This window comes from Aphelocoma coerulescens, chromosome 4 (genome assembly GCF_041296385.1).
Source record: "Aphelocoma coerulescens isolate FSJ_1873_10779 chromosome 4, UR_Acoe_1.0, whole genome shotgun sequence".
NCBI lineage: Eukaryota > Metazoa > Chordata > Aves > Passeriformes > Corvidae > Aphelocoma > Aphelocoma coerulescens.
In genome coordinates this window covers 52,758,027-52,779,341 of record NC_091017.1, presented here as the reverse complement: position 1 = coordinate 52,779,341, position 21,315 = coordinate 52,758,027, and the positions used below count along the sequence as shown (strand labels likewise).

The window sequence follows — 21,315 nt, the reverse complement described above, 5'->3', positions numbered from 1 at the left end:
ATTTAACTGCTTTTATAACCAAAGGTGTATGGATAACAATTACTCCCATATCAGACTTTTTGGATTGCGGTTTTCCTTTGAAATGAGTTCATTAAACAACCTACCAAATACTAGAATAAACAGAAGATTTTGGTATAAACCACAAAGTTTAAAATGTAATCATTTATTTTTAATCAAAACAAGAATAGTAGACACAGGAAAGAAAAACTATGAAGCCTCTGAACGTTGGACAATCACAGACAAGGCTAATTCATTGAGAAGAAGCCAACAAAACTCATCGTGCAGAGTTACAAGATATCACTACCTTGTATTTCTAAAACTGTGTTAGAAAAATGTCATTTACAGCATGGATTTTTTCCAGTTCCTCATTCACAGAGAGGAAAATGAAACAGTCTTCTGGAAAGTACACTGTGTCTAAAATGGAGAGCAACAAGTATGACCACTAAAAATACCTATCACTTTGAGTACTTAGAAGTCTTAAGAGAAGTCATAAGATTAATATTTTACTATTTTAGATAAAATGGAAAATAAAGTACTTGCATTTAAATATAAGCAAATAGCTTTGATCTGGAGCTGGTTCATGTAAGAAAAAAAATCCAAAAAGAAAATATGAAATTGAGGATTTGTGCATACTTTTATTAGTAGGCTGAACATTACACAATTCCAATAAATACACAGATTATATACTGATCCCAGTATTTGCATGCCTTTTGATTCTGGATCAATTTCATTTCTAAAGGGAAGAGACTACCATGAAGTCTATCTTTCTCAAGAGTCAAGGTGAGGTATGCATGAATAAGCACACTGGTATCAGTAAGCTCTTAACATGACAAGAATTGGACTGTAAATGCAGTAAAGCAGAAGTGCTCAATCTGCAGATGCAACCTGTTTGTACTCTACTAAAATGATGTTAAAAATTATTAATCCATGCGCCCAGTCCACACCATGCTTTCTGCTCAGATATGAAAAACTCTTAGAAAAGAGGATGGCTAGAAGCAAATTGCTCAAGGTGCTTCAGTGACCTACGTCAGCAGACTCCAGGCTGCAAATAGACGGATACAAGATCCACACACCGTAAGCCCAGCTGCTCCAGGAAGTGGAGGACTGTCCATTTGTGGTACCATTCATCCATAGCACGTGTGACCTGTACAAGCAAAGTCCATTCAGCACTTCAACACAGATTTTTAGATGGAATATTCAGTACATGTACAGCAAGTCCAGTCACATGACGGGTAAGATTTGCCTTGAGCATTTTAATAGCTAAAGGACCAAAGCAATGTAAGAGACCAAAAACTATTGCACTGTAGATAATACAGATAACAGAACTTTTCTTTATTTGTAGAATTAGGTATTTAATAAAAACATTTCTAAAAGGATCACTATCCATAGTAGAATCAATATCTTTACCACCAATGTGTGTGCAAAGGCTATTTGCACAGCTTTGCTTTAATTCAAGTAACATCATGCCATTTTCTAGGAGCTGCCCAGAGACATTGCTGGCAACTATTTTGAACAATGTACACAAACTAAGTGCCACATGCATAATAACTGCTGCTTCAGTAACTGCCAGAGATCTGGCCTGTGGCAAACACTGATATGAAAGACCAAAAAAATTAATATGATTCACACAATGTTGTTTTTGCTTCACCTCTACAGACTGAAAAGGTAAGGGGGGCTTCATGACTGAAGATATTGCTGTATATATTATCTTAAAAGAGCAATATTTAACTTCAAAGAGTTTTCTTTTAAATGACAAAGAAATAACACTTTATAAGTCATTAATTTGTTTTTCACAGGGAGCATGACAGATTTTTAGCTTCATTTCCTTTTTTTTTCCCCTCTTCATTTGAAGTGTTATTCCCCAGTTTTACAATAGTTTCATTTCCCTATGAGCATATTCATAACACACTACCTCCCCTCCCTCAAACCCCCAGAGCAGCTCTTGCTTTTCTCTACTGGAATGGCCAAGATAACAGAATACGATTTTTCTACTTATCCCTCTACAAAATAATTTAGATTATTTTGAACAAATCATTCTGGCATTAACACTCAATTTAAAAACCACAGCTAAAGGCATTTTCAGTAACAAAAAACATGCAGCTACTCTTGCTTCCAGAAGTTTCTTTACCGTTTTCAGACCTACTACATTCATCTTCAGGATGATACAGACTGACAGAAAATGCATTCACGCAAAGAACTACAAATAATATTTCCCATTTAAAGTAAATTATGAATTTTCCAGCTAGTTCTGGAAGGACACTGAAGATTCACAGCTTTCTTGCAGAACACAGTCTTTGAATAAGATCAAAGAGGCTACAGTTAATATCTAACTTTTCATTAACAGTATCTAGATTGAATAGTAAGTCTGCTGTAAAAGAAAAAAAAAAAAAGAGAAAGAATCCCCCACAACCTTCAAGAAAGAGTAATTAAATCCTGAAAAATCATTTTCAAGGTAGTTTAACAACAGCTGTAAGAATTTTTTAAGAACTTATACTAAACAAATAACCGGCCCTTCCTGAAAATCTAGCTTTCCAGATCAGCAAACATTGTAAGACTACAAGGAAACAAATCAGTAATAAAAAGGTGAAACATTTCAAAAACCGCAATAGGCTGCTCTGAGATGATATTTAACCAATCTCCCTCCAAGAGGAAACGAGCCCAGTAAAATGATACACAAGCCTAAAGCTGCTACCATATCTCATAAGTCTGACAAATCCAAGTTTCTCAAATGTCACAAGCAGCCCAGTAATTAAAATTCTAGAAAACAGAGTGATTTACACCATTCTAAGATGCTAAACTTCAATCTTCAATGACAGCAAATAAAAGTTTAAAGCCCAACTAGGATGGTTCTATGTCAGACAACCTGAAATAACAGCCTTAAGGTCCAATGCTGTACCTTGTCAGTCTCCTCACTGTGCTTCAGCACTAACATACCAACGTGCTGGATTTGGGGATCCAGCCCTTGGTTTTCACCAACCTTTTAAACAGAACCTGGAAACAGTTACAGAGCTACACAGAAAATCCCTGCTTAGTTGCTGGGCATTTAAATGGATAGAGAAAGGAAAGGCTTAACTCTGTTACCCTACAAGGCCTCAAGACAACTGCTACAAATCAGTTATGTTTCTATTTTTGTTGTTCCTCTCAAGCTGCTGGATGTCTGTGCCACTTTCATGGGAAACATCATATTTGCATTATGTAAGGATCAGTTATTCTATCCCTATAGAGAGCACCGGCGGGGGGAAACCACTGAGAGTTTGATTCATCTGGGAAAACGTCAAAGAAGAAAAAGTTAAAGGCAAGAGTTACCTATAGGGATAAACTCAGCACAGAAGCCGCAATATGTTAAGCCTCATGAGCGCAACAGTACTTGGGCAGAAAATATTCTTGGATGCAGATTACCACTAAACTCACACAGCAGCTGAAGATCCTTGTGTATGTGCTTGCCCTGTGGCTAGAGGTGAATTCCTGCCTTCCTCCCTCTGCCATAAGCAAAGCTGAATGTTTGCTCCTGAGTCACTGTCACTGCAGTCCATTCCTGTTCATACACTAAAGTACTGTGGAGCCCTGCAAAATGCAGATGTATGTCTGGTTCAGCCACCTCTGCCACAGGGCACCAATAGCAGGCAGAGGGATGAGGAACAGCAGTTACAAGAGGGAACTACTACAGGTGTCTCTACAAAACCCCCTTACAATCATAAGCTTGCTATCTTACTCCACCATGCAGCATGGCTCAAATCCCTATGTAGGCGGCAGCTCTGCACACATAGCATAAGGACTTGGACAGCTGTACTTAAGAGTCGGGAAAAGGAAAGCAAGAAGGGGCAAGGCATGGACAGCCAATTTTCTCTTTAGGTTTCTACTCCTGAAATTGCCCTTCCTGATGTTTCAGTTACACAGGGCAGGAGCATATGGAGCTCCATCATCCAATACCAGAAATAAATGTAGTAATTACACTAACATGGCATTTTTCACAGCAGAACCAAACTAGCATATTTCTTCACTCCAAAGCCAGTAAATATTTGCAAAAGCCTTTTTTAGTGCTTTAGTTACCACGATTTAAACACTTAAGTGCTTTTAATGCTGAATTTTGCAGCTTTCCCATCTCTAGGAAACAACAGATATTCTCATAGCAACAAAATAGAAATGCTTTTAAGATTTAAAAAGGTAGTCAAAAGGTAAAATACACATTGCTTTGCAAATCAGAAATAACAGCATTCATATGAGCGTCATTTCTGAACCTTTATCTTGAGCAAGCATGCTGTTACACTAAAGAAAATCAAGAAAAGCAATACAAATATCAGAAAGGGAGAGAACCAGAAGTAGTAACAAACCCAAGGGCAGCTAAATGCAACAGTTAGATACTAAACACCTAACACACACTAAAACTTTACAAGGCCGCATGCGTCTGGAAGTTGTGCAAATAGCCCACAACACAGAGTTCCTTAAAGTGCCTTAGCTGGGGGACTACAAAATAGCCTCTGCCAGTAGCTGCACATGGGGCAGCAGCTGCGAAGCCCAGAGCTCCACATGAACCACGTCAGGCAGCTCTGCATCCACACACCTGCATCCTGCACAGCACATCAAACAAAAGGGATGGTGTCACGCCACTGCAAGCCCTACTAATTAATGAAAAATGAAAAACTGAAATCTGGTGGTAAAAACATGTTCACATAAAATGGACAATATGCTTTAGCTTTTTCCATTCATTCAACTGGCTCTCCCTATTTGTCAGTCATTATCTATTGATAGAGCACTTGCATAGTGTTCATTTCTCCCAGTAACTGATATGAACATTTTAATTATCCAAACATACAACGTACCTATAAACATCTATGGTATAACTTCCTCAACATCTGGGCAGATTAACCTACTCTGTTCTGCACGGCTCCTTCCATGAAACAGGGATTTAGGAAACCCCAATCAACAAAGAAAAAACTGTTTTAAACTAACTCTAACACACTGAAAACAACATACTAGATAAATACAGTATTTTTATAAAAGTTTTAAATTTCTTTTCTATGTATTACTTACTGGTTTTCCTGTTTTAAGTTAGAAAATACTTTGAGATTAAAAAGATCCTTCCTTCAGCAAGTCATCCTCTCAAAGAAGTAACTGAGACAAAGCTCACATCAGTGCACTTTCAAGAGATGCCAAGCATCACCAGTTTTGAGTCAGTCTCTAATACAACTGTGCAACAGCATCATGATGTTAGAGTACCTGAAGCTTATATTGCCACACTGGTCTTGTCAATGAGCATTGAAAGCCTCCCAGGAAATCAGGGTACAGAACATGTCTGTCACTACAGACCTCACTGGTACTAATCAGCTAAAGAACTATTATTATTTATGTAGTATCTCCCTATGAGGCATATAGCACAGCTCATGAAGTGAGGATACACCAAGTCCTGAACTTCCAGAACATGTAATGAAAAACTGCTGCAGACAGAAACTTAATCTCTTCAGAAGTTACCACTGCTAAAGTTACATGGCTTTCTGAAAGTTTTACCTGTCTCTTCAAAACATAGTGCATTTGGATTTCTCATAACAAAATCTTTCTTTTATAAATAAATACAAACATCAAAAATTTACAAGCATGAGCAAAGAATCCTCCTGTCTGGGAGGATGGGTCTTTGCTTGATGGGACCTTTTAGAACTTGGTTGGAGAACAAAATGCATGTCGAGTAAAACAACCAACGCTGCTAATGCTACTTTCCATATCACAGCTGTTCTTCAATAACATTTACTACCTCAGAGAACATATTCTTACCTGAAGAGCAGCTAGAGGCTATTCAGTGCTAAGTTAGACACACAAAGAATGACATTTACTGAAAGTGGAAAGGCTTTCCAAAGTAGCTCTTGATTAAGAGGAAGTAGCTGAAATTCTTTTTCCCTCAGTTTGGATCCCCACAATACAGGAACACATACAAAGTTAGAACTCACAGGGTAAGAATCATCCTGTTATTGAAGAGCTTAGAACAAAAGCAACTAGAAACATAGAAGTTTACAAACCAAGACATGAAACAATTAGCAAACGCAGCCAACAGAAACTACCAACAGTCATCAAGAATACAAATTACTGAAAAATGTCCTGACTTTTTCACTTAAAATTCACATTTTCATTAGAAACAGAAAATCACCCCTAAAGGAGACTAAGACTCGTCTGATCACCTACAAACTAAAACTTTTCCATTTGAAACACAGACTTGTTTTTCAAGTGAAAATTTAAAAACTATTTAACAATGTTCCAGTTCTAATCTTTCTGTAACTTTAATCTGAATTGCTGATATCATGAACATGGCATCTTCATATGCAGTTGCTGAATTAATCCTGCTAGTAAATACTATACTGACCTTTCAAATACATTCTTGAGCATTAGGAGGATATTAGTTAGGATTTTTTAGCCCATAGATCAATTTTAATGTTTTAAAGGATAACAGTTCTTTACCTCAAGGAAAACAGCTCCTTAAAAATAAGCTGATCCTTTTACTTTACATGCTGTCCAGCCTTTTATATACTCTACCTTGAGATCACTAACAGACATTATTGATAGCAGGTTAAGTTTTAAAATCTGTTCTATGTGCAAGATATTTACAGTATAAATCAAAAAGGAACAACATGCTAAACTCTTCTCTCCCTCTCAAAATATCACTTTCAAGGCCTGTGGACACCTTAGATACAAAGAATTTTAAAGAATATTTTTGTTCTTGTATTACCAGTATATCATAGAACAGTTTTACAGTAGTAGATACTATTTTTGCAACAAGTCAACATCTTGTTGACTTCAGCACTTCACAACTCTCCTTAATCAGCTTTTGTAGAATCCTCTGAAAACCTGCTTGTTTTTCTGTCTGTGTTACATTTTCTCACATCCCCTACATGTATTACGTCTCTCCCCTCTCCTTCAAGTTAAAAGCATTATTTTGTCCCTCTCACAACTACCGTAAAAATAACTGTAGATTGGAAAGCTCAAAAGATGTTTGCTTTATTTACAATCCTCCCACTAAATTTCATCTGCATTATTTCAAAGAATTAGCCTAAAGGTAACATTTCAAAGAATATTTGCAGCTAAATATTGTCCAATTTCACCTTTATTTTTTTCCCATTAATAAACTAGAGATTTTATTAGTTCTTACTTTTCACTTTACAATCTGCAGGACAGAAAGTCAAAAAGAAAGAAAAACAAAGTCCAAACAGAAGGTTTACTGACATTCACTTCCTAAATTTGCTGTTGGTTATTTTTCACAGTGTTCCAGTTTGCTGCCTATCCACTGGTACTGGAACGAATGGGGGGGGTTCCTCTTGGTTTAGCAAGTTGAATAGTCTCACCAAAGACAGATATGCAACAGGAATACCAAAAATTAATATACAAGACAATTACACAGGTGGAAGGGTCCAATCTCCTGTTCAAAACACTGAGCCATTACATTGATTCAGCTGTCACATGAAAGCTTATACTAGCATTCTTATGTCTGAGAAAACCTTTTAAGTGCTTGAAGTCCAGAAGATGCATAAAAACAGACCCTGCAAATGCAATACAAAGATAATCTATTAAGTGACCAATAGCAATAAAAAATTGGTACATTCTCTTCACCATGTGTCAGAAGAAAACAAGTGAATTACCTCCTTACTATATACATATACTCCATACATTTATATAAATATACCCCACATGAGTAGCTGTTGAGTATGAAGAAATACTTCTTCTAGATCCACCTTTGATTTGTACTGATACACACCTTGTATGAAGCACTAAATTACAATTACTTCACCACTTGACTAAAGTATATTCATTGTAAATTTCTGCATATATTCTACAGATGAAACCCTGAGACAACTACAGCAGAAGTATATTAGTCAAGTACGCAATTTAAAAAAAACAGATCTTAAAAAAAATAAAGTAAAAAATTATATTTGACATGTCTCTTAGACAATTAAACAACTATAGTCGATTTTCTGTATTAATGGTAAAATAAACAAGTCAGAGGCGTACTCTCTTTCCATTTGAGCTTACTTTTTAAAAGACTTTCTGGACCTTACTTCAGTTCTTTATTGACTCCATGTTAAGCTAATGCCTTCCTTAATAAACATTTACCCAGTGGTCATTTTATCTGCCTATAAGCAGTAATAATAAAACATATCATCCCTGCACTTAAAATAAAATTCTGGAGAGATGCTTGTTTTTCCATTTATCTAAAATATTAAAGAGCTCATTTCCCACAAATCAATTACAACAGAGGATATCCAGAAGGTGACTGCTACTTTTGGTGATGGTAAGACATCTACTGCTGTCCCTACTACTGACCCAGAAGGCCCTTTCAGCAAGCTGATTCCCCTTGCCAATTCATTTCAGAAACTGCCCCAAAAATATGAGAACATTTTCCGATGGCTTTGTGAAATTAATCAGCTCAGGGAAAAGCCACATGAGAACCCAAGAGGAGATGGGGAAGGCTGCACAGCTGTGAGTGAGATTGCCCTTTTCATTGACAGCAAACTGTTAGAGCAGCCTGATCCGCTTGTAAAACCGCACTCAAAAATCGAACCAAAATCTCCTTTCCCTACCTTCTGTTGCAAAGAGCTTTAAGCACAGATTCCAAAGGCCCTTAGGAGAGGTTCATTTACTATTTCTTATGGAAAATATACATAGAACAATTTCCTGGGGCATTACTCAAGCAAAAACAGTGTTATCTGCAGTGATAAGAAAACAAGGAGAGAGGGTTAGAGACTTTTATGTAAATAGTATTCTGGATCCCAAACAGGGTTATGGAGCAGTCTTTAAATGCAAGTGAGCAGAGATTGTGAGGGGAAGCCATGGTACTTAGTTGCCCACCAACCCCTCCAGTCTTTTCTAATCAAAACTCTGTACTTGGGTACAGAAACTGACTTTTATTTCACATATAAACATCACATCCCAGGTCATCCTTTGCTGTACAGGGCTGATTAGAGATGCAACTGGGAGCTGAATATGCCCTGCAGAGCTGCTGGTATTATAGGGACACAGCACTTACAGGTACTTTCTGTGTATCCAGCCCCTGCTGCCAACCCCCTGAGGCAGCTGCAGCTCCATCACTCATTTCTTTACCACCAAAGAACACATTCCTGTTGGTTATTTTCTCCTAGCAGAAGCACTTGAAGGGAAGCAGGTTTTCTATACACAGAAATAACATGGGCACTGTGAGCAGTGAGAATACTCACATCACTGGTAAAATTAACATCTCTTCTACAGTTCTTGCAGATTTGACTTACACAGCCGGCCATTAAGACAGCTCCACAGTATTAGCTACCCTGCATTGTAGCACAACCAAAGCACAGAGCTGCAACAGGAGGGCACATTTCACACACCACAGGTACACCTGCCATTTGCCAGTTCACACAGGGCAGTTGTGGCGTTTCCCTTCTTTAATGCCACAATCTGAATCTTCCATGCTCACCTTTGAATGCTTTGTTTGGATTGTAGATTTTTTGAAAAAAAATTTAAAACTGAGAACATACCAACTCTTAATTGCTAGAACAAATTTTAAAAAACTGTCTGCTCTTTTACTAATCTCTATTAAGTGTTGTGATGCATACAGTCATATACAAATACTTCAACAAGTCAGTTGTGGTTTTCTTCTACAATTCTACTAATCTTATACATATAAAAAGACAGTTCTGACAAGATTTCTAAAATACACTTGAAACCATTCTGATGGAAACTGCATATTTTAGAAGATTTATCACAGAGCACATATTTGTAAGGCCCTATTTTCAGCTCCAAAACAAAGTATACACTAAGTATTTTGAAAGGCAATACAATAAATATTTTAGTAACAAACAAAACCAAAATTTCTAGGTCAGTTAGATGCAAACCCAAATAGGTGGTATTATAAAAATAATACTTTTATGATTTCAATGCCAGGAATAGTTTTTTTTACTTGGTCTGTCTGTTTGAGAACTTCTAAAATACATTTATACTTAATAACAATTGTCAGGCTCAGCATTTCACCTAAATTCTCACCAAAACAAAAAAAATTTCTTAAACAGCAGCAATAAGGAACAGAAAGTAAAAAGAAAAAAAAAAAACCTAAGCCCCACACACTCTCAAATTTAAACACATTATTAGGACAAACCACCTTAGCTTTAAAAAACTATTGAGTTCCTCAACTGCTTCATTATATTAAATTCTGTAGTGCATTAACACCACATCTGCATAATGTTGCACCACAACATTATGCAAGTAAACATTTACAATGTTTTTTCAAATAATTCTATTGTTTTATTACCTGTTTGGTCAGCACCTGCCTCCCGTAGCATACCCAACTGGTAAACACAGTAGTTCTTTTGCTCTATTCCAGCAGAGCAGTTCATTCCATTACCAAGACACAAAAATAGAAATAAGCAGATAATTTAAAGAGGATTCAGCTACTATCTGCTATTGTAAAAGCATGATCCCAGCACAGACGATAAGTCTTCATTTCGTAAATGATGACATCACACTATTAAGCGATATTAGTCAGGCACTGCTGGTTTCCACAAAATTACTCCTAATAGTCACCATTTGGCACATATTTAACGTGCAAGAGAGGAAAATTAATCTTTAACAGTAAGACTAGTGTATTCTGTGTTTATTATCCTCATTTGCTTGAACGATCAACAAAACACTGAACAAAGATGAATGTATCTGTTTTGTCTACAAACTTCAATCAGCCTATAGCATTTTCTTTTAACCTGACACAAAGACAATTCTTTTTTTCTGAAATTACAACATTTGGAATAAAATCTTATTTAAATTGAGAGCTATAAAGAAATGAGAATAGAGCATAGAAGCAGAATTGATGAGATATACCTGTGGAGATATTAAATTCACAGTGATATCCAACTGTAAACTCCAGGGCTGTGGTACAGCATGCCAAGTTAAATGAGGCTAAAAAACCTTCGCCATCAGACACCACGGGCTTCTTATCAGTTTTCAAGCATATAGGCAGCCTGAACAGACTTCATTCTGTAGGCAGCCTTTAATAATCCATTACAATGTTAACTTGTAATTTGCTGTGCACAGGAACAACTTGTTTAACAAAACAGAACTGTCCCTGCTCTACTCAGCTGCCCATCTTATTCAACCTGATGTACCGAAAAAAGTGGTTCACATTTCAATCAGAAAGGCTAAGAGAAGTCTTTCTAAGGAAATCCTTTTCTCCCACCACCACAAGCTTAATTCCCTAAGGCTGTAACTTCATCACCCAGTAAGATGGACGAATGTCTCCATCTCCCACCACTGCACACAGAAAGGAAAAAAACTGCAGGTAAGGAAAAAATTTAAGAGCCATGCTAATTCTTGAAAATATCCAACCACATAGCAAAGCGCAGAAACTGCATCTGACAGCCAGCAGAATCCAAGACCATAAAGGCTCAAGGCTGCACTATTTTAGCTGAAGGCAAAAAGAAAAAAAAAAGTAAAACTGAATTTTCCATTACCACCCAGCTGTACTATCTGAAAAAGGAACATGAACTAATTCTACTTTTTATTAGCACAATACACTGTAATATTTAGCCACTAACACATAGTAAAAATTTTTTTAAAAAAGAAATCATATAAGCAACCTTACCCATGTTCTTAAGGTTAAAAATTCTCTATACAATATCCATATTCTTACTTACTTACATACTATGTTTACTAAAAATATGCAATCTTCATAACACTAGAAAAGGGAAATTTACACTGTCTCAAGACAAAAAAACTCTTAAAAGGAAAGTCTTTGAAAACTTAGGGGACCAGAAAAGCAGGGAAAGAAAAGATGACACAAAACTCACACCTTGCACTGCAGTCACAGATCTCTGTGTAGCATGCTTCTGTCTAGACAACTTACTGCCTAATTTTACATACATTACAGTTTAACAACTTAAACAGATTCTTATCCCAGAAAGAGGAGGAAAAAAGTCACACAGGCATGCAAAGACAAGAAGAAATCCTGAAATTAGAAATCCTGAAAAATTGCTTCCACATAGGTCACTAACAAAGGATAATGTGTCAATGATAAAGTAGTTCTAAAGCTCAAAACACCATTATCATAAGAACTCTGACAAAAAGGCCTTTTACAATCAAATTTGTCAATTTAGCAAAATAATCATGATCAGAAGAAAGAGCTTAGCAATCAGCTTTCACCAGGTTGATGACATGGATACATACAGTATTCAGGATGTAAAACATGTGTCTCCTCGTCTTCATCTATTGTCTGTCCTAACGAAAACAGTCTGACCCGTCTCATCTTCAGTAGCCTTGGAGAGCTTTCACGGGCAGTACTCCCAACATCCGGAACAACATCTCCAGGAGCAACAGTGGGAACAATTTTTTTCAGGAATTCCATTTTTACATGCCCTCTGTGTTCTCAGCAGTTTCGCTCCACTTTACAGAGCGAGGCTCCCACATCAACTTCCTTGAGCACAGAGGTGGACTTCTCCTGGTGATGTCATGTTAAACCTGGGTGGTGCCAACAGCAGCGTCAGCTGCCAGCCAGCTGCTCCAAGGCAGATTTTAAAGACATTTAACTGTGCGGACTGATAAGAAAACCAAACACCACCAAGCCTATATATTAACCAACGCATGCTAAACTCTGCACGCCAAGGAGACACTATTTAGCACTGCAAAAATTTTAAGCACCAAGAAAATTCACAACACATTTGCAAACTCATATCTGACGGAGTTCAATAGCTCTTAATTTTCATGAAGTGCACAAAGAGCGTTCATCTGTATTTGAAAGATAACACCATGCAGAAAGTCTAGGCACTTTGTAAAGCTGGTGTAAAATGTCACCATTCACATTCTCATATAGTTTTAGCCACTAACTACAAAAATGCTAACTTTTATTATATATTAAGTTCTGTTTTGCAGGGACTCTGGTGCTATTTTTACCACTTAAAATATTCGCACCACCTTCCAAAAAACTGCAAGTACAGAAATAACCTGTCTCTTGTCCAAATATCCACTTTATCCCTAGGGCTACTTCTCCATACATGCCTGGTTTAGCTGAGTATTTTGTTTTTATTTCAGGAAGTTCAAATGTTGTTTTGTATTTAGCTTAAAGAATCCATTAAGAAAGATGCCTTGCATTTGGAGCAGAAAGTTCAAGGACAAAATAAATGAATTAGCATAGAAGAATAATGTTCCTTAAGGCTTTCTACAATTGGGAATATGTATCATTGTTTGATTTAAAGTATTCTTTTATTTACTAGACTTAGACAGACACAATACTAGGCAATATTCCCACCTCATTTACCACCAAAGACTGTACACACTGCTCAGAGGAAATACACTAAATACCCACTCCAAACATTTCAGTGGCAGCCTGCATGCTACTGTTGTTTTTAAGAATGCAGCTCAGGGTCCAAGACATTGCTGAATGCATGCATTGCAATTACCCAAGCTACACATGAAGCATAGCACACTTCTGTACATTCCTTAAAAGAAGGTATTTAATCTGAAATTCACTACTGTCGTTTAGCTCTTAAAAAGAAATTCTATGAAAGGTATGCAGCATAACATGCTTTAGGTCTCAAGAGTTTCAGTTAAATGCTCACAAGGGGCTGCTCAACTGGATTAAGTTGTCAGTCTTATTCAACTGCCACATCTGTGGTTCAGAATGCCACAACTTGAAAAAGTTGGTACAAGTTCATTGAAGTTGCCACCTAAGACATTTTACAAGTTCTATGTAGACTGAAAATGTCTTTTCTAATCAATTCTGCATTAAAATCCCCAGATATTCAAGTTAGTCTAAATTCCCCTTCTAAATGAATACAAATATCTACACAATTCTTTCCTTATAAATGAATACAAAATTCTGGCCTTATATGATATGTCTTATCATAAAAGACATATTGCAAGAATACTACTTCCTGTAGGAAGATCAAGCAGAAAATTCTACCTATAATGATTTCATTCACAGTATTTTTTCCACAATACAAAAAAAATTACAGAGAAGTGGGTTTATGCATTGTTGGAACAAATAATAAAGATTACCACAAAGACAATTTGTGATTACAAAAGATCATGAGTCATTACAAACTCAAGCCATCATTTATTTGTAATAGCATTATTTTCTATAGAATTTTTTTTGCCCTTGAAATCCTGCCACAAAGCTACTTTGCAGTTCCTAGCATTTGGGAACAACACAGAAATTCAGATGCTTCTGTAAGGCTGAGAATGCTTCCAACCATCCACCTGCCAGACTGCAGTTTGCAGATGGAGCAACCAGATATTTCACTTTGTACCCATCTTAAACACCCTCTGAAAAGCTCAAACTACATATCAAAGTGCTCTTAACCACACGTGAAGTACCTAGTCCATCACTTAAATTAAGTGCACAAGGTGTGACATTTTACACAACATGCGGCATATGTGAATAATGAATTTAAAAAACAATTAAGTGTTGAAACGATACTTTTTTTAAATGAGAAAACAACAGCCTTTCAAGTAATAGGACACAAAACCCAAGCAAATAATAGAACCCACCCTCCATACCCATGATCGTATTTCAAGATTAAACCAATAAACTAAGGATAAACTAATAAAGCTTATACTACAAAGACTTATCAAAGCTTTTGACTGAGTTTTCCTTCAGGGTAGCTTTTGACTCTTAAGAAAAGAACATCAAGAAGTTTTCAACAGAAGATAGTTGGGGACACATATGTGCATGTTTATACATGTATATGGATGGATGGAGATTAACTCCAGAACTTCCATACTTCATAACATTCTATGAAAACAGCATTTTATAAAAAATGAAGGCAAGATGCAAGGCTTATGTTTTTGCCTTGGTATGTCATTTCACATACACTCCTCCCTCACATTTGTTCTTACCATCTTCCTAAACAGTACAATGTACATTTGTGGGTTCTCTACAACCTGAGCAAGTTTTACAGATTATCTGTCAGTGTAAAACATATCAGAAGTCTTACAATTATTATACCTAAAGTCATCCTTAAACAAAACCAAAACAGGCTAGAAAAAGCCTGATTCAATAAATTTTAACACTTTCTTATTCTGGAACCTCTAAATAAATTTTTAAAAATAATAGAAGATTTGGTCTTAGGTAGAACTGTTATTTGCATTACAATAAATTCTTTGTTGTCTTCTCATGTGTATTTCACTTCTGTTACACTCAAAGGATGACCCTGATTTTGCACTGAAGTGCCTGCTGAGGTCATTCAGGCTCTCCCTGCCACGGTTCTTGATGTTTATATCACTAGCTGTGCAAGATAATGTCTGAGCTCTGCACCTGTCACTAACAGGAATCCACAAAGCAGGACTTCGTATCAGAAGGGATTACAAACAGATCACGAAACAGAAGTATAATAGTGGGAGACACAGTGAATGATCACAGTGTAACAGCACTTCTCAGAGCACTGCCTCTTTGGATTTGATCTTTCAGGACACAAACAGCCAAGCCGTTTAGCAGCGGTGCATAGAAGGCCACGTCCATGGGAATTCCATTGATGCAGGTGAACCTGCTGATGGAGGAACAACCCAAGAACGAGAAGTACTGAAAAAACAAAACACAGTCAATGAAAGAAAGATCCATGTGAGAGAGAACTACTTGCAAGTGACTTGAATTCACATATGTAGAGAATTCCTAGAATTAGCAACAATAATAGTAAAAGACAATTATAAACCAGACAAGACACTGGGAAGTACAATTTTGGAAGATCGCCTAGAGGCCCTATAGCCTACCACAAACAACATCTTTTGACAGGTCTCTTCCCGAGCAAGCGTGCATTGCAAACCTGCAGCTTTAACACAAAACGTTTCTAGAACTTCCCCACCATGCCAGAGTAGAGCCCAGCCCTACCTGCTGTGGGAGAGAGGGCAAAGGTTCTTTTATATTTAACGCGTAAGATCAAGAGAGATGCGGGGGTGTTGGAGGGCGGGGGGAAGCGCGGTGCCGCCGGTCCCACCGGGATCGTGCAAGGCACGCCGGCTGAGGGAATAACGCGGCTCTGCCGGGGAGCCCCGCGCCCCCGCCCGGAGGGCCTTGCGCGCAGCGCCCCCCCGCGGCCTGAGGCCGGACTGCGCCCGCCGCCCTCCCGCTCGTCCTCCTCCTGGTCCCGAGCTGCCGGCCCGCGCCACTGCCCTCACAAGCGGGCCGCTTGTGGCCTGGGTGCGCCTGTCGGTGCCGCACAGACCGCCCCGGCACAGGAAAGAGGAGAACTGCGCCCGATTCCACGGACCTCCGCAGAAGGCAACGAGTTCAGGGAGCTGGCTTGGCACGGTGGGAACACATGTTACAAAATACAGCTATCTTAAGGAAACTCCCCTGTCCGCCCATGCGGGAACCACTCTGCCACCACCTGAGCTGGGACGAAGACCCCTTCGCAGATACACGCCTCGCACTCACAGTCAGACGAGGTTTCCCTGTATGTTCTATCCCAGGGTTCCCATAGCAGAGTCTCAGACGTCCAGATCCTTAAAATAATTTAATCACCGTGTAACAATTAAATCACAACATCTTGAGCTGGTGCCTCCGGGGAGGGACCCCGAGCAAAGGAGCCCCTGGGCTTTACACCCTCACAATCAAAGCGCAGGGCCGTTTGGGGTCTCCCAGCTGAGTCCTCAGCTCCTGCTGCGTCCCTGTGTCTCTGAGTGTCCGGTCCCCTGGCTGGCAACACAGGTCCCCGTGCCCTTCGTTGTGCAAAGGGTCGGCACTTCACGGCCTCTCGTCGCAGAGCAGAGCTCAGCCTGGAGCTGCACGCCGAGCCACATGCGAGGAATGTATTCCTCAACAGCCATGCTGGCAATACGGCCATTGGTACAACCACGCTGACAGAGGACGCAGCTGGAGGCGTTCCCGTGCCAGCGAAGTGGAAGGTCACACTGCAAACCTTGGTGGTTTAAAGGTCCTTTCCAACCTAAACAATTCTATGATCTCCCCTTTCGGTAAACACTGCTAGGGTGTGGCACATCTATAGGCACGCAGAACCTGTGCTTTCTCCCAGCTTCTCAGCAACGGGACAACGTTAATTGGACAGAACAACACACCAAAACAACCCCCAAAAAACCATCAACATTCCCTTCCAAAAAAACCCACCACCCCACCAAAACAAAAACCTACAAAGCAAAACTATCCCTCCTGCTAGGACACTGGTACTGGAGGCATCACCAAAGGAGTTCAACAGGAAAGCAGTACAGAAAGGGTGCAAGTTTTGCCTTTTGAAAGGGTGAGCAGGCCAAGTGATGCAGTCATCTCTGTTTGCAGCTCTTCAAGAAACTTTAATATTCCTTGAGATTAAAGGCGTTAACTATGCATCCCATACTGAACATAGCATATAAGACATATTGAACACAGCATCAGTGTGCACCAAATAAACACTACTATTTTCACCAACTTCCTCATTTCAACCTGACATCACTGTTTCATGGGGGAGTGAATCTGCTAAGCAAATACAGCAACTACAAGAACACCCAAATATTTAGGAGAAAAACACAAGTACGGGAAGTTTCTTCTTGATTCTTAGAATAGAAGACAAATTTGTAAGAATATTTGTAATAGTTTGTCCTACCCCAATGAAAACGACCTATTCTTACAAAAAAAAAAAAAAAAGAAAAAAAAAAGTTAAGATACGAGATACACAACTGAAAGCAGAATAAAGCAGTAGAGTTAGAAATCAGAAGTCCAGCCTGCAGGTATAAATTAATACACCTGCATTAAATTCATGAGAGGTAGTGGGTACTGGACATCCATGTTTTACCTTCTAGGCAAATAGCAGGACACACATAATTTCACAAAGACTGCATGGGTAGGGAAGAGAAACCCTGTTTCTTCCTCTGTATATGCTGCACTTTTTTTAAACGGCAAGCCTTTTTGCTTTAGAACTACAATTGTCACATAGCTCTCTTTTTTTCTTTTAGATAGAGAAATTTGAACAAAGAACATAGCATAGAAAAACAAACACATAGGGAGAAAACAGTGTATATAGTGTAATATTGTGGAGTCATCTCATCTTTTGGCAATTTGCACTAACCACATGTAAGGACCTAACATATTTAAAGGAATTAACTTTCCATGTCTGTTTCAAAGTTCTAAAATATATTTAAGAGGCTATCCTTCATATAACTTACACTTAACTTTACAGTTAATTCCTAAGCTACTTGGCATTAATGGCTTCCTTGGTTAAGTTCAATTAATGTAATTTCACAGAAAAAAAACAACCAGGGACAAATCAATGTGCAATTTTGCAATAAACTATTTCTATATCTGTGCAAACTTGTTGTAGCTATTATTTTGCATACAAAATATTTTAAAATTAAGCCATTTAACCTTTCTATAGTTTAGGTTTACTGCTTTTTTTAATGTAAAAATGTAAATAGTTTCAATTATCCCGATGCTTTTCTTAGACACACCTAGCTATTTCCTGAGAAATGAAAGAAACAAACTGTCAGTTTCTCGTAAAGTTTCACTTTTCTTTCAAACACTTAGGTTGTATTCATTTGCTTTATATTGGGGGCTGGAGATCCTTTTGGAGCAAGTTGTGGGGCTTTTTCTTTGGAAGTCTGCAGATTTCTGGGAATGATTTGAGGGGGGGTTTTCAGAATCTGGCTTTGATTATCTAGCATTAATATGAAAAAAAATAGAAATATCTGTCAAAATATATCCATCAGCAGTTGAACATAAGAACTGTTATGTTCACTGACTGAATACAGTATTATTCTGCTTAATAAAAAAGCCCCAAAATTTTTACCATTTATGCATTAAGTTTTAACTGTTCTTATCTTGAGGTCACATGCAAGAATACAATGCTTTCCTGAACTCATTAGGAGTTCCTGAGAAGATCAAGGTATTGTCTATCCCACAGCTTCTACAATCAGTCAGGATAAGGATCTGGGCTTCCTGTTGCTAACCTCTTGCTTGTTCCAAGTCCTGATACACCACACAAGATGTTCCAAACCTATGAATTTCTCCCACTGGCAGATTTTTCTTCAAATAAGAACCTGCAGCAGTACATAACCTGAACCATATGCATTTCCATGCAAGTAGAAACAGCAAGAGAAGGCATCATTACACAATCCTGTAACAATAGAAGTGGCCAGATTTTTTTTTTTCCTATAAAATAATCAAAGTGAATGATGACAACCTTGATGTTGATATCTCTATATAAAGGACATTAAAATTAGCAACATTTTAAAACCAAAGGTTCTGTGGAACAGCTACTAGTAAGCCAGAGCAACAATGGCAACACTGCTATGAAATTGGATCTCTAAGGAATTGAGACCTGAAAACCTTTACCAAAAGCCTTTTAAGTGCTTTACAGAAAAGCTAGAGTTGCCAATTGTTAATGCATAGAACAATCAGAACATAGACAGTAAGTGATAACTAGAGACCAAGCACACACATATTTCCAGAATTACTCAAGACAGTGGTTCAACATGTATTTCTTAAACAAGTATTTGGGCTATTTAGTTTATTATTTTTACAGCCACTGTCACTGTTTCTGTTAAGTTTCTCTAGCACCACATAAAAGCACACATCTGTAGAAGAAATTACTCATGTTTGAATGGCCAACTTTTAAAGTCATGTACAAAGCATAAAAGTCAAATGGCAAGGAAATCTATACAGCACTGTTCAAAATAACCTTCATTCCAATCCCAAAACTGCATACAGCACACTTATCTTGCTTCCCTTACCAAGCCTAACCTAACTCTAGTTTATTGCTTAAAATTTTATACAAGGCAGGCATATTTAAAATGCAAAAAAAAAAAAAAAAAGAAAGAAAACCATGCTTAGTGAGTTCATAGAATAAGCTCCATTTGCAATATCAATGAAAAAGTTCTCAACACCTACATTAAATACAGGTTCTGTCTTGGTTTACCAAGCATTCATCCAGTCTCATCTATTTTAGTTCTTCTCTTCCAAAATTAACTAGGTTCTTGAAACATGGCCACAGGAAGTTTAATCTACATGGCAAAACAGAAAGTAGAAACTAATATTCAACCTACTTGAAAAAAAAACAAAACCCACCTGGGTGGCTGCATTCACAAGTCTATTCATGTGGATTGACATGCTCAAGGCTCTACTAGTTTAGGGTCTGTTATACAGACCATACTACTAAAACTCTAAAACACTATATATATAGTGAAATATATTTATTACAGGATTTATACTAGCTGTGGAGCAATAGATTTATAAATCTCACACAATATATAGTTCTCCTATATAGAATTGCATAATGTCATATCTCTCTCATAACAAAACCACTATGTCAAAAGAAGGATGTCCCAATAGAGATGAAGATTTATGGATTAATATTAAAATTAGTCAAGGAAGAAATAAGTACTTAGTTTTCTTAAGTTAGATATTTGTTAACCATTTGTACAATGGTAGCTAAATCAAGCTGATGAACAAATTATTTCTCACAGAGAGGTGCTGTGAGGCTTCAGAAAGTTACTCTTAGCTAGAGGTAGTTAAAACTATTGTATCTATCTTCCTAACAGAATTTTTAAAAAGTTAGATACTGTATGTTTGCCCACATATATGTTGCGACAGAACTTTAAACCTTCTCCCTTCTTTTCTATGTCAGACAGAAATAATCTCTAAAGCATTACAAGATTCCTCAATTGAAAATACCCAAGTTTTGATTTTTAAAAAGTATTATTCCTATTTAAATAATGAATGAAAGACTTCCTTCAGTGTAAAGCAACAGCACGCCAGTTCTTCTGCAATACAAATGTCTTTGCCCCTTCTTTTTACTTAGACACTTGAATGCATTTCCACTTGATAATCTGAACATAACCACAAAGAATAAATGCTGCAGAACTATGCAATTTGACTTGAATAGAAAACAGCCCCAATCTTACACTAAATGTAGTTGTACTATGGTACTCTGGGCTGAAGCCTTCAACATTTGTGGCTTATAAAAGATTAGCACCTGTATCAAAGGAAAACAAATTCACTCCTGGTCTGAACAAGATGCTTTCCCCTTACTGGGGACACACAATGACTATATCAAATTCCAAGGCAGGTGGAAAATTAGATACTTAAGGAACTTACTTATCAGATAGTACATGACTGAGTATGATTCACCATAGTAATACATCACCTGCTACTAATTTCAAGCAATTCTTCCATGTAAATTTTGTATCCCTCAAAGAGAGTAAAGTTTTTTTTGTGTAGCAAGCATAGAATGCTTAAGGATATTGTTTCCATTGAACAAACCAGGAAGTTTTTTGTTGGGTTTGGGTTTGTTTTCTAATTAACATACAATTGTCTCCTGTCTTAAGGAAGAGGGGGGAAAAAAAAAAATCAGTAACAACCAAAACACTAGATACTGCAGAGGATGTTCCCAGTAGAATTCC

General features: G+C 37.7%; 1 protein-coding gene across 10 annotated transcripts in view; it reads right to left on the bottom strand.

Annotated features, from left to right (window-relative positions):
• Positions 1-21,315, bottom strand: part of FRYL (FRY like transcription coactivator) — a 170,776-nt gene that overhangs the window by 123,917 nt on the left and 25,544 nt on the right. For 5 of the 10 annotated variants that reach the window (XM_069014151.1, XM_069014153.1, XM_069014154.1 and 2 more), the window contains exon 1: positions 12,163-12,404. The exons of 2 other annotated variants lie outside the window; for them this stretch is intronic. In XM_069014151.1, coding sequence (XP_068870252.1) covers positions 12,163-12,340 — 178 coding nt within the window. In that variant the 5' untranslated portion in view covers positions 12,341-12,404. Of the gene's footprint in view, positions 1-12,162; positions 12,405-21,315 lie in introns of those variants that run through there. 3 more of the 10 variants (XM_069014155.1, XM_069014162.1, XM_069014157.1) reach the window with 1 other exon arrangement.